Below are 12,801 nucleotides of genomic sequence, written 5' to 3'. Positions count from 1 at the left end.
AATTTCTCAAAATATTTTGTGTCAGAGGTGGAATCCTAGGACAGTGCCATATGTGAAGTCACTATACTGTTCCTACTACCAATATTTGTCTATAGAGATTATATGCTGTACTTGTGTGCTTGATTTTATGCATACATATTCAATGGATGTGGCTGAAACACATGCACTTAATAATTCACAGGAATACAAAATGTATGAAAATTGTTTCAAACCCAATGACTGATTCTTATGTTTTCTTCTACCCCGATAAAAAACAATTCTATTTTTAACCATCACACATGGATTTTGCACAAAATGTGTGTACAATTATGCTTACAAGCGAGATGACCAAGAAAAATCTTTTATTGTAGCCAAACATGCAAACAATATTATATATATATATATATATATATATATATATATATATATATATATATATATACAGTGGAACCTTGTATTACGAGCATAATTGGTTCCGGGAGTGAGCCCTTAAACCAAGTTACTCTTATAGCAAAGCGAATTTTCCCACAGGAAATAATTGAAACACAGACAATTCGTTACACAACCCAAAAATATTTACAGTATTTATATAAACTTATTACAGTAATACAATATAATGTACTGTATTCATATAAAATTATTACAGTACACTAATACAACATACTGTACAGTACAAAAAAAAACATTAAGCAAATTAAATTGCACATTAGCTTCCAATACAATTGTTGGCGTGCGAGAGATATAGTACAAGTAATGTGCTGCACTGGTTATCAGAAAGAGAGTACAATACTGTATCCACAAATGCAAATTGATAGATATGCTGTATAGTATATACTGTACTTTGCAATGGTATACTGTATACAGTACATATGTACAGAAAGTTACCTCCAGAGCAGGTCAGAGCGTAGTGAAAAGACAGAACCGGACGTGTGCACAGTGAGTATTTGCTCTTATTGCAAAGCATTGCTCTTAAACCAAGTTACACATTTTTAAAAAGCTGTGGTTGCAAGACACTCTCAAACCAAGTTACTCTTAAATCAAGGTTCCACTATATATATATATATATATATATATATATATATATATATATATATATATATTTAAACATTACAGTTAAACATTACACATATGTACATTAACATATACAGTTGTTAAACAATGAAATTGATCCTTGCAGGGTTTTTTTCTCTTTAGCTCCTCTTGTTGCCTCTTCTCTTATAGAAGTCTGCAGATCTTCTCTGTGAAGAAGCTAGCAGTAGTCCTCATCATGTTCACATTCCACCTACCTTGGTCCATCTCCTTGATATCCTGACGAAATCTTTCACCTTGCTCATTGCTAACAGTATAAATGTTTTAAGGAAGAAAGTCCAAATGGGAATGTTAAAAATGTAACTTCAAATTCATCAGACAACTCAAGCCTTTGAAACGTTTCAGCATGTTCTCCACGATGGACTTAAATTTTGGATCTTTGTTGTTATTCGAGAAAATTCTTCACAACTTCTTTAAAAGAATCCCAAGCCCTTTACTCAATAGATTTAATTTTTGTTTGTAATACATTGTCTTTCATGAGTTTCTGAATATCTGGGCCCACGAAAATGCTTTCCTTCAGTTTTGCTTCATCAGTCCAAGATTAATGTGGAGTGGTGGATGGAGAACTTTAGTGGGGTCAAGTAAACTTTCTGCAACTATGTTCTTGAGTCCAGGTTGCAAAGATGTTCTCGTTGGCCAACTTTTTTGTCTCCAGTGATGTGTCCCATCCTGGCTGTTACATTCACAGAAAAAGCCTGGGTACTTTGTGTACCCTCCTTGCTGCCCAAAGAGAAAAGAGAGAACTTTCAGATCACCACATATTGACCATCCTTGATCCTTGTAGTTAAGTTTCTTGAGAATAAAGTCTAAATTATCATAGCTATCCTTCAAGTGCACACAAAGCCCTACAACACTGAAGCATACTTGCTGCCATTGTGCAGTAGCAGCTTTCAGACTTTTTTTGATTGAATCAATAGTCTCCACTAGCTCACATTGTACTTAATGTTACATTTTTTCATCAGCCCAGACACATCACTGCAGCACAGTCTCGAGAAAAGTATAGAAGGAATTCCTTTTGGAATACTATGAAATTCTATTATTTTGGAAAAAACTGTACGTGATGGAATTTTTATTGAGTTGAGCGATCGAAAATATCTAAAAATCACCTTTTACATTTTAAGTAACTTTAACCTTGTAAACCTCTGCTATCATAATTATTTGTACAAGATTCATCTAGTCAAATTAATCTAGAAAATAAAGTAATAAAAGGTAAAAATGAGTTTCCATTCTAGTAATTTGTAATTTAGAATGTTCTCCACAAGCAGTGCCACTTTTTTCCTTTGGCTGTGTTTGGTATAGCCGCAAGGGTATTCCAACTAAAATTGACCTAGGATGCAGCTGGCCACTGCAAATCTGGCAGATTTAATGCCTACATCAAACATCTGATATTACTGACGGAAGCTGTGAATCTAGTCTGTGATAATGTTTCAGTCTTTGTGCCAATTATCAGATTGTCTTTATAGGGCACTGTAGGGCGGTGGTCCCCAACCTTTCTGACCTTCAAAGCCATATTCTGCTCTTAGAGAGGGTCACGAGCCACATTTAGCTCCTGCCCCTCACAGTGGTGACACCCAAAGCCCCCACTACCAGTATTATCACAGCCAAAGTTTTTCCACAGAAATCACCACACCGAGGCAGTATACAAAGAGAGGCAGTATACAAAGATCCATGTGTTCCTATCTCCATTCAGATCTGTTCTTTTGTGTAGGGCTACTTCCAAAAGTTATCTGGAGACCTGCTCTTCATAGCTGTTTGCAAGACCTGGTGCAAATAGCAGACATCCACAAGCACAAGCCACCTACAATGGGTCTGTGAACCACATGTGGTTCCTGAGCCACAGGTTAAGGACCTCTGCTATAGGGCAAACTTAAAGAGTTATTCCCATTTCCAAGATCCCAATAATGTAGTAGGTGTAATAATAAAAATATTAGCAAATACCTCTAATTAGAAATGTAGTGTAGTTCTCCTGATATAGCCATGTCTCTTACCTCATGTGCAGGGCAGTGCAACTTTGGTAGCCATGGTTATGGTTTTTGCTAATATTATTCTTACGCCTATTACATAATGGGGTTGGATATTAGAGATGGGAATACCCCTTTAAGGACTCCATACAAATTAAACTTAAAGAGGTTTTCCACCCCTTAATATAAATCCCCTCAAACACATTAGATAGCTTTTGAGTGAACGATGGTTCAACCAACAGTCATCTCGGTAATTTCTCCCATACACAGGAGCAGTACTATGTTCTCTAGTATAAAGATAAGAATAAGACATGTCTTATAACATTTCACATATAACAGCTTATATCAGGGGGAAGCAAAAGGATTGGTAGTGTGAAATGTGACATTCTGAAACCTCCACTCCGACAATTAATGCTCCAGGACCCCATAAACTTTGAGATATATATCTATGTAACATTTTTGAAGTTGGTCTGGATATTCACACACTTGTGTGACGCTGGGTTCCATCAGTTTGCATTAGGGTTGTTGCCGGATCTCCCCAATCTATACCATCTGTCCTTTGAGTTGTTCCATTTTTATTGTATTTTATAATTGTTTAATAAAGAATATTTGTATTTTTATCTTCATTAATTTTGGCTTGCATATTTCCCCCTTTGTGTTGGTATGATTAATTTATATGCTTTGAGCCCCCACTACTGGGTTGTGATATTGGTGGTAACTCTAGATTGTCAGCCAAACCTTGAGGGTACATTTTGGCGTGTTCAGCCCATAATACTCTAATGTGTATGGGGAGCTTAACTTTACATATAGTGCCAGTTTGGTTAAAAAACGAAAGAGCATATACTTATATGCGGTAGTGGCCACTTGATAGTTGCAGCCAATCACTGCAGCCACTCATTGGCTGCAGCAGTCACATGCTGACCAGGCAATTTAAACTTAAAAATGTTCTCCATCGGTGGACAACCCACCAATATTGACACCATGGGGTTCTATATATATTTTTAAAAATCTATGTTTACATACCCCTAAAACAGTGTTTCTTCTGCTTGGACTGAAATTTGAAGGCTGTAACCAATCCGTGGTCAGTGATTGTCTGCAATATTCATGTTACATTGTTTATGTTTTTAGATAGGAAGGGGACACAGGGCACAAAGTAGAATAAATCATAATAGATTTTTTATATTTACTGTATGCAAAATACTAATGCCATTAATAACGGGTTGTCCAGTAGTGGACAACCTCTTTAAAAGCTTGACCCTTTTTTCTCCAGGAGCTAGGCCCCCAGAACTCATTCTCCACTCCCAACTGAAAACACCAACTTTATAGGTGGGAGTCAGAAGAGATCACCGAGCCTTTGCTTGAAGCGACTGCATGTGTACGGCCAAATTTAGCCTCTTGCTTGACAATTTAGATCAAGACAGAGGATCAGTGACTATCATGATCATAACTTTATTGCATATAAATTATTAGTTTCTAGCTTTCTTTTTTTTTCTGAACTATGGCTGGCTTAGCCAAAACTATCATTTTTACAAAGAAGATCCTGTTCTGTCTGTACTTCAAATCTTTTTTAGCTAACCACAATGATTTTCTCTTAGTGTATACTACTATGTGTAAATCTGCTGAAGGATATGTCTTTCTTCAGTTATAAAACCTACATACCCCCAGGCAGAAATACACTTAACCAAGATCAATGGCAACCTAGGATGCACAAAGTAGGTACATGGTCACCTGGCAAAACTCCAATGACATTCAGCAAAAATCTAAGAAATATAAGGCATAAATAATCTGTTTAGACAGGCTTAGAAAGGCTTCAGCAATATAATGATGGTCTAATGACACTCCACCCATATTACCCGTTTGATTTAATAAATATAGCCATGAGCTAAAATATTTGGGCAGATAAGAACATAACAAAACAGAATAAATTATTTACATGGGCACCAAATCCCTGATCTTTCGCAACAGTGATTTCTTCTCGCACAAGACTATAAGAGGATACACCCACCATTATTATATATAAAAGGATAGAAAAACTCTCAGCGCTACCATTTGGTCGCTATAAGAGCCGCATATTATACAAAGCGATCCTCCTCTTTTCCACCATCATGGCAACCCAATATGCAAGATCCCTGGGTGGCGCACAAAGATCAAGCTCGTTTCAGAGGTCATCACAAAGCTTCCAGCAATTTGGGGGAGGCAGTGGAGGTGGAGGATTTGGAGGTGGTGGGCAAGGAGGAATAATAATGAATGGATCAGGTTATGGTTTTGGAGATTTTGGCCATAATGAACTAGGTGGTAGTGAATTTGGTGATGGATTTGGTGGAGGTGCTGGAGGTGGTTATGGAGGAGGATTTGGTGGAGGTGCTGGTGGTGGATATGGAGGAGGATTTGCTGGAGGTGCTGGTGGTGGCTATGGAGGAGGATTTGGTGGAGGAGCTGGTGGTGCAGCTGGATTTGGTGGAGGTGCTGGTGGACAATTTGGTGGTGGTGCTGGTGGAGGATTTGGTGGAGGTGCTGGTGGAGGATTTGGTGGAGGTGCTGGCGGAGGATTTGGTGGTGGAGGCAGTTCAGGGATGTTTGGAGCTAATGAAAAGCAAACTATGCAGAATCTAAATGACCGCTTGGCTTCCTACTTGGATAAGGTCAAGGCTTTAGAGGAGGCTAATAATGATCTTGAGCAAAAAATCAGAGAATGGTATGAAAGACAACGTCCAGGCTCATCTTCTGGTGAAGGAGCAGCAGACTACAGCAAGTATGAACCCATTATTGAGGATCTCAGAAATAAGGTAAAATATAGACTTGTATAAAATCTAGACTTGTACACAATATGGATTAGAGATTATGGGATTGAGGATTTCCTGGTTTTCATGCTGCTCTCCTTTGAGCATCATGAATCATATAACATATGGGTTGGCAAGAGTTTTGTCATAATATGCATCTGTTAGAAAGTAAACAGAAGAATCATTAAACCTTTATGTCTTGGTTTTGGGTGCTTAAAGTCACTGTTTACATCTTGAATTTTAGATCCTGGCTGCCACTATTGACAATGCCAAGATACTTTTGCAAATTGACAATGCTCGGCTGGCAGCTGATGACTTCAGACTAAAGTGAGTAATATATGTATAATAAGGGTTACATATGTATAAAGTGGTTATGTGGTGTGCTTGACCCAAAAAGGTGACAACATGTTGATGAACGTGATGTCTTCACAGATATGAGAATGAACTGGCTCTCCGACAGAGTGTGGAGGCTGATATTAATGGTCTGCGAAGAGTCTTGGATGAACTGGTCTTAACAAGATCTGACCTTGAAATACAACTTGAGGGTCTTACTGAAGAATTGATGTATCTCAAGAAGAACCACCAGGAGGTAAGAAGTTAAACTCTATTCAGCCTGTGAGATGCCATGCTAGCAGAAATTTGTTATCTTAGACCTTGAAATTCTAAATATATCCTGGTAAATGTCTCAGTTACTGTAAGATGAAACATCTACAAAAGATGACCTGTTTCAGAAGACCACTCCAGGTTTATCAAATTGAAAATACTATTCTTTTAAAAGATCATTTATAGGTGCAATTTTTTATGGTCATTTCAAGGAGGTTTCACTGTATGAAATAGACTATTTCTGTAGTGCAACATCTATTAATATTATGCTGGTACCAGGGCCGTTAGAGGCAAGGATTGTACTGATAGAAATGTCCATCAGCACTTTGATCTCTTTTTTGTAAGACACTGATCGTTTCACACTTTATTACGAAATTGTGCATGCTTCAGACATCAATGTTCATTTAGGAAGTTACATAATACATAGGTGATGAACTTTTGTATGGGTGGTGTATTCAGTAAGACATAAAAGAGAGAAGATGATTGATATATCATCCCATAATCTGCAATTATCCTTTAAATAAATAAGTGAAATCTGTTCAAGTATCTGAAAGATAACTACATTTTCCCTCTGGCAACTGAGCATCTATGTCCAGAACCTGCCCGTTCATGACTGACTTCTGCAGGAACTCTTCAAAGTTTTATGATTGCTCTGTAATTTACATTCTCCACTCAATGGTGAAAGACAAGCACCAATTCTACTATGTAAGTCCAAATCTTAGCACCATCGTTCCCTTCTAAATATTAGATTTGTTTAGGACCCTTTTCTTGTAATATTTTGGGGTCTTTAAAGAAATTGTATGAGATTAAAAAGAGGTCTATGTATTGCACAAAAACAGTGTCACAACAGTATTACAACAGTCACTGAGTGGGTCGGCATTACAATATATTGACAACAGTACACTGTTTCTTCCAAAAAGCAGAAGCACAGAATGACTGCTCAACCCAAGAACAGGCGCTCAGTGCACCCTTGGTTTTGCCAAACACTTAACAGCACCTTACCACCTGCTTGGTTTCCATCTATCTCCACCCTTCTCCAGCTCTATAAAGCCAGAGCTGGCAATCAAAGGAAAGGGAACACAAGCTGGTGGGCAGGTACACTTAAGTGTTTGGCCATATCATGATGGACTGGGCACCTGTACTTGGTTTGAACAGTCATTCCATGTTGATAGAGTCCCTTTAAAGGTTGGCAGACCTATCTATTTCTAGATTGAACCCCAGAAACAATAATTTTGAAGGAGTTTTAATGAAGCGGGTTTCTCACTGTCACTTTTTTCAATCTCTATAGAACGGAAAGAGATGACCAAGCTAGCTTGTATTAAAAGCAATTACCGTCCTATAATGATACCCCTACACTGCTGTCTAACAATATTTGGGCATTTTTCTAAGGAGGATCCATCAGCTTCCAAGACATCTCTGTTTAAATAAATACTTGTATTCTGTATGTAATAACTATGTACTGTATGGCTGAATGTTATTATGTAATGTTAGAGCATCTTTTCTTATAGAATTCATCATTGTGCTGATTCTCGGGTATTCCTTCCAGAAATTAAAAAAAAATACATTAAAGGGAACCAGCCACATGGAAAACCACTATCAGATACAGGGTTAATCTGCAGGTTAATACAGTTGGAAATCCACCCGACGCTTGAACATTGAACCCTGGTACCTGGAGGAAATTAACTTTAATCCTCCTGGCAGCGTTGAAGGTCACCTCTCTGTGTATTGAGAGTGGTGGCTGTAACCATGCTCCTCGCACTAAATATCAGCCTTCTCTAATGCTGAGCTGCTGTCAGTCAGTACAGGGGGCACAGTTACAGCCGCTGCTCTCGATACACAGAGCGGTGACTGAACCTGTGGCGGCAGCACCCCCATGATTGAAACCGTAATGCTGCCGGGAGGAATAAAGTTCACTTTCTTCTGGCAGCGGAGTTCAATCTGTAGGCACCGGGCAGGTTCCAAATGCTATTAACCTGCAGATTAACCCCATATCTGCAGGCATATAGCATTTTTTCACGTAACAGGTTCCCTTTAGGAACTTGGTGTTACCATTGTCTATTGAGTGTGCCCCATATGCAGTCCAAAGCCAGCCATGTACATATGTTAGCCAATGGCCGAGTGCTCACTCCGCTGTCAGCCATCTCTCCCGATATTCATACACGCGGTCAATTTTCTCGGCTGAATGTTCATGTGTTTTCAAAGGGGAAAATAGAGAAAGTGCTGTAAAATGGCTCCAGCAGTGGCACATCTTCTGAAGAACAAAAGGGTCAAGCGCTGCCCGAGGAGAGTCGGAGGATGGATGGACGGTTCCATGCACAATAAATTGTTGGCTAAACCTGATGACATTGCCAGGTTCTTCTGACTTTAGTCTAAGGAGTTGGGGGTTTATATATACAGTCAATTTACTACTGACTGTGTCAAGTTTTAGAGCGACACGGCCCATTGACAATGGGAATGGTAATGCCTAATTGTCAATTCTTTCATTTTCAGAAAGATAAAAGAAATAATGGAAGACCAGTATTATGCACTATTCTAAGAAAAGATGCTCCACAATAAAAGATGTCATAAAACAGCTCAGGAGTGAATGCATGAATAATCTTTAGTCATACAGTAGATCTCAACCAGTATATCTTACTATATGTTCTCCCACACTTTCACTATTGAAAAGCTAATAAGCAAAGATCAAGGTGACCACAGAATTTATCCGCTCAGTTGTATTGAATATGTTAGTGCTACATAGTGTCCATCAAATAATAATGATGAGTTTAATACGTTTCCTTTTGGTGTATTCAGGAGATGGGATCCCTTCATGGTTCACAAGCTGGACAAGTCTCTGTTGAGATGAATGCGGCTCCAGGCGTTGATCTGCTCAAATGTCTGAATGACATGAGGGAACAGTATGAAGCCGTTGCTGACAAGAACAGGAAGGAGGCTGAGGCTCGGTTCCTTGAGCAGGTAATGGGAGGTATAATGTTCTCATGTAGAAAAGAGTTGGTGGAGATTGCGTGCAGCATTATGGTTCTCAGCCAGGGGCATAACTATAATAGTTTGCAATCACACCAGGGCCCTGGAGCCTAGAGATCCCAAAAGGTCTCTTTGGCCCACATAAAAAAGACTATTACTCCTAAAGACTTGCGATAGTTGGAGGCCCTGTTTGCATTTTGCATTGGAGCCCTCAAGCTTCAAGTTACGCCACTGTACTAAGCCCCAGGGCTTATTGCAAAACAAGTCACACGACTGTCATCATGGAATTTAGGTTCAGGGACAGTAACCTGAACCCTTGCCCTGGGTGAAGAAGATAATTTGTATGACTCTGGGGAGATGCAGATCCAAGCATTAAATAGTTTACTTAGTTAGGAAATCCATTTTTAGGCTACGATCCCAACTTAAGTATTTGGTGATTTTTTGAGGTTGCGGATTTTTTGCAGCATTTCTGCACTTATTAGGTAAATTTCGTAACTTGGGGGGGGATTTACATGCGTTTTCAGCATGTTTGATGCTGCAGTTTTTGTCTCATTTTGGTATGTCAAGATTTAAAGCTGTTTTATATACAAAACTTAATTGATACAGTCCCTTTGGGATTACATGGAGTTTTAGAGCGTATCTGTAGCATTTTTTACCTGTGGATATTCCGGGTCTAATACAATTCCATGGAGAGAATCGGCACAATAAACTCAGCGTACACCAAGAGAAATTGACTAATTGTGGATTTCAAACTTAATCTTAAAGAGTTGTTCTAATTTTTTTTTATTCCTAAATGAACAGTACATGTGAAAATAAGCAACTTTAAAATATTTCTTATCAGAACAGTCTGCTAGTTTCTCCAGTAGGACTGATTAAAAAATTCACAGCTAAAATCGGTATTCAGTGAAGAGAGATTTTTACATTACTGAGATAGAATCTCATCAGTAGCAATGTAAACCAGAGGGGCTGGGAGGAGGGAGGAGCTCTGCCTTTAGCTCCTCCCTCTTCCTCTTCACAGCATACAGATTTTAGCTGTGGATTGAGAATTTTGAGAATGAGTCACCAGTCCTGATGAAGAAAAAAGTGGATTTCTCTGATGAGTTATATTACAAAGTTGCTTATTTGCATGTCTACTATTGATCTATAAAAAAAAACAAAAAAACACATTGGTTACTCTTTAAACAGTCTTTCAGGAGATTTTAATTTAAAAAAGAAATAAATAACAATAAAATAGGGTCAGCGCTAGACCCAATGTTGCAATGGTTCTGCAGCTAATTTTTCTAGGCTAAAAACCCTTTAATGCCTAGAAATAAATTCTAAATAATTTAAAAAAAGAGAAGTCCCTGTTCTGATCCCCCATCTATTAGCCGAAGCAGAGGGAGGCAACAAAGAACATATCCCCATTATAAGACCTACCATGCCTATGTACCACATGAGGAGACCATTAATTTCAACAGGAATAGTGTACCGCAATTGTTTAGTTTCCCTGTAGGGGTGCTGTAAGGAATTTTAGGTCCTGAAAGCAGGAAACCCTTAGCTTAATGTCATGGGATAGGACCATTCACATTCTTACAAATGGGAAAGATGAAAGCAGGCAATCTCTTTCATTCATCCCATCCAACAAAAATGTACGTTATTCGATATGTGACTGTAGGATTGATATGTAATTTGTCACTTTGCTGTTATAGAGTAAGGAACTGAAGAAAGAGATTTCAGCTGGGGTGGCTCAAGTGCAGTCAAGCAGTTCTGAGGTCTCTGACCTGAGAAGAAGCCTTCAAGCCCTGGAGATAGAGCTGCAGTCCCAGTTGGCAATGGTATGCATATAATGATGTGGAACAACTATATTAGAACACACATAAGTCTTATGAATAGATAATAATTAAATTCTATCCTGATCTTCTTCAGCATTGTCATTGAATACATGGTTTATCAACAGAATATGAACTCCTTAAAAATATGACTTTTATTCGTAGAAAAAATCCCTCGAAACCACATTGGCAGAAACAGAAGGTCGATACTGTGCTCAGATCACACAAATACAAAATATTATCAGCAGTGTGGAAGAACAATTGACCAAACTGAGATGCGACATGGAAAACCAAAGTGATGAGTATAATCGTCTGCTTGATATAAAAACCCGGCTGGAGCAAGAAATTGAGAAATATCGCCAGCTGCTCGAAGGAGAAGGAGGGTAAGTAAGACAAATTCTAAAGGATAATGGTGGGTTGTTATGCTCAATTTTTGACTAACAAACTCCTTCTTTATTCAAGATCGTCATTGGGTGTTTCGTCAACTTCTTCTACAAGTCAAAGATCCCCAGCAGGTTCAGAGGGTTCTTCTAAAGGTAAGCTATGCTAAAGAATCATTATCAACCATGAAAACAAGTACAGTATATAAGCCAGACAACATACCAAACCCCTTATATACTTTAGATAGCTATTATATTGTTTGGCAGACACCTATCTGCCCGACTCTGCCTACATATGTGTAGAAAGAACATCTGTCAGGTATCTCTGGAGGCGGCTTATCTCTTAGAGAACAAAAGGATCAGCTGTCTGAAATCAGACAAGCCAGATCCTGATCTCTCCTGACATCATCTGTCATATATGCAGCAGACAGTTGACTGAACATGTCGATATTGGTGGGTACATTCATCATTAGCCTAATATGTATAGTGCACTAATCTTGAAGACCAATTACAAATCTCCAGATATGTTGAGTCTACTGTTGACTTTTGTGGGGTTTGGTCATGAAGATATGGCCATTATCAGAAGATATCAGCAACGGCAGTAGTGCAAAGCAGAATGATAAAATCAGTGTATTCCTACTTTAGACATTTATGATATTTTTTTACAGGATATAATATTAGCCACATCTATTAGCAAATTCGATTAAATAGCTTCTCACGAATCTAAAATGTACTTTCACATCTAAGAAGTTATTTTTACAATTAAGTGATCATCTTTTTGTTTTCCTCCAAAGATAAAACAAGAAAAAGAGTAGTCAAGACCATCGTTGAAGAAATGGTTGATGGAAAAGTTGTTGCTACACAAATGAAAGAAATTGAAGAGAAGCATTAGAATAGCCCTTAGCAGAAGTCTAGAAACTTCAAAGAAAATTTTCCTTCAAGGATCGTCTAGGGTCCATTCTGTAATGCTTTTTGTTTTCTTTGCATTTTTCTGTCCAATAAACTTTTGCAAGCAAGTTGATACAAAATTTTGCAGTTAATCATTTCTCAGGGTTTTTTTAAATATAACGGTATGACAACTGTCAATGCAGGAGTTGTCAAGAGTTGTCAATATTCAGTTTTAGGTTGGATTTAGAAAAGGATCTGTATTGATCTAAGTTGGATTTAATAGAATGACTAGAGGCCGAGGATCTCTCACTGCCCTCACCAAAACGGAAGCATATGCTGATCAAATAAG

The 12,801-nt window shown here is 38.3% G+C and overlaps 1 protein-coding gene across 1 annotated transcript; it reads left to right on the top strand.

The window, feature by feature from the left end:
* Positions 1 to 5,057: 5,057 nt before the first annotated feature.
* On the top strand, positions 5,058 to 12,592 carry LOC142311610 (keratin, type I cytoskeletal 12-like). Its single transcript, XM_075350171.1, has 8 exons — positions 5,058 to 5,815; positions 6,054 to 6,136; positions 6,242 to 6,398; positions 9,206 to 9,367; positions 11,065 to 11,190; positions 11,350 to 11,567; positions 11,647 to 11,720; positions 12,359 to 12,592. The coding sequence occupies exons 1-8, from the start codon at positions 5,135 to 5,137 to the stop codon at positions 12,454 to 12,456; spliced, it is 1,599 nt and encodes a 532-aa protein (XP_075206286.1). The 5' UTR covers positions 5,058 to 5,134; the 3' UTR covers positions 12,457 to 12,592.
* The last annotated feature ends 209 nt before the right edge of the window (positions 12,593 to 12,801 follow it).

The sequence above is a fragment of the Anomaloglossus baeobatrachus genome, chromosome 5 (assembly GCF_048569485.1).
Source record: "Anomaloglossus baeobatrachus isolate aAnoBae1 chromosome 5, aAnoBae1.hap1, whole genome shotgun sequence".
Lineage (NCBI taxonomy): Eukaryota > Metazoa > Chordata > Amphibia > Anura > Aromobatidae > Anomaloglossus > Anomaloglossus baeobatrachus.
This window is presented reverse-complemented; position numbering and strand designations above follow the sequence as displayed.

Bases quoted from the DNA above. Each gene is read 5' to 3' on its own strand.
- LOC142311610 (XM_075350171.1), top strand. From the start codon at position 5,135: ATGGCAACCCAATATGCAAGATCCCTGGGTGGCGCACAAAGATCAAGC. The intron at 11,568-11,646 runs GTAAGTAAGACA...TCTTTATTCAAG, and splicing joins CTGCTCGAAGGAGAAGGAGG to ATCGTCATTGGGTGTTTCGT. The intron at 11,721-12,358 runs GTAAGCTATGCT...TTTCCTCCAAAG, and splicing joins TTCAGAGGGTTCTTCTAAAG to ATAAAACAAGAAAAAGAGTA.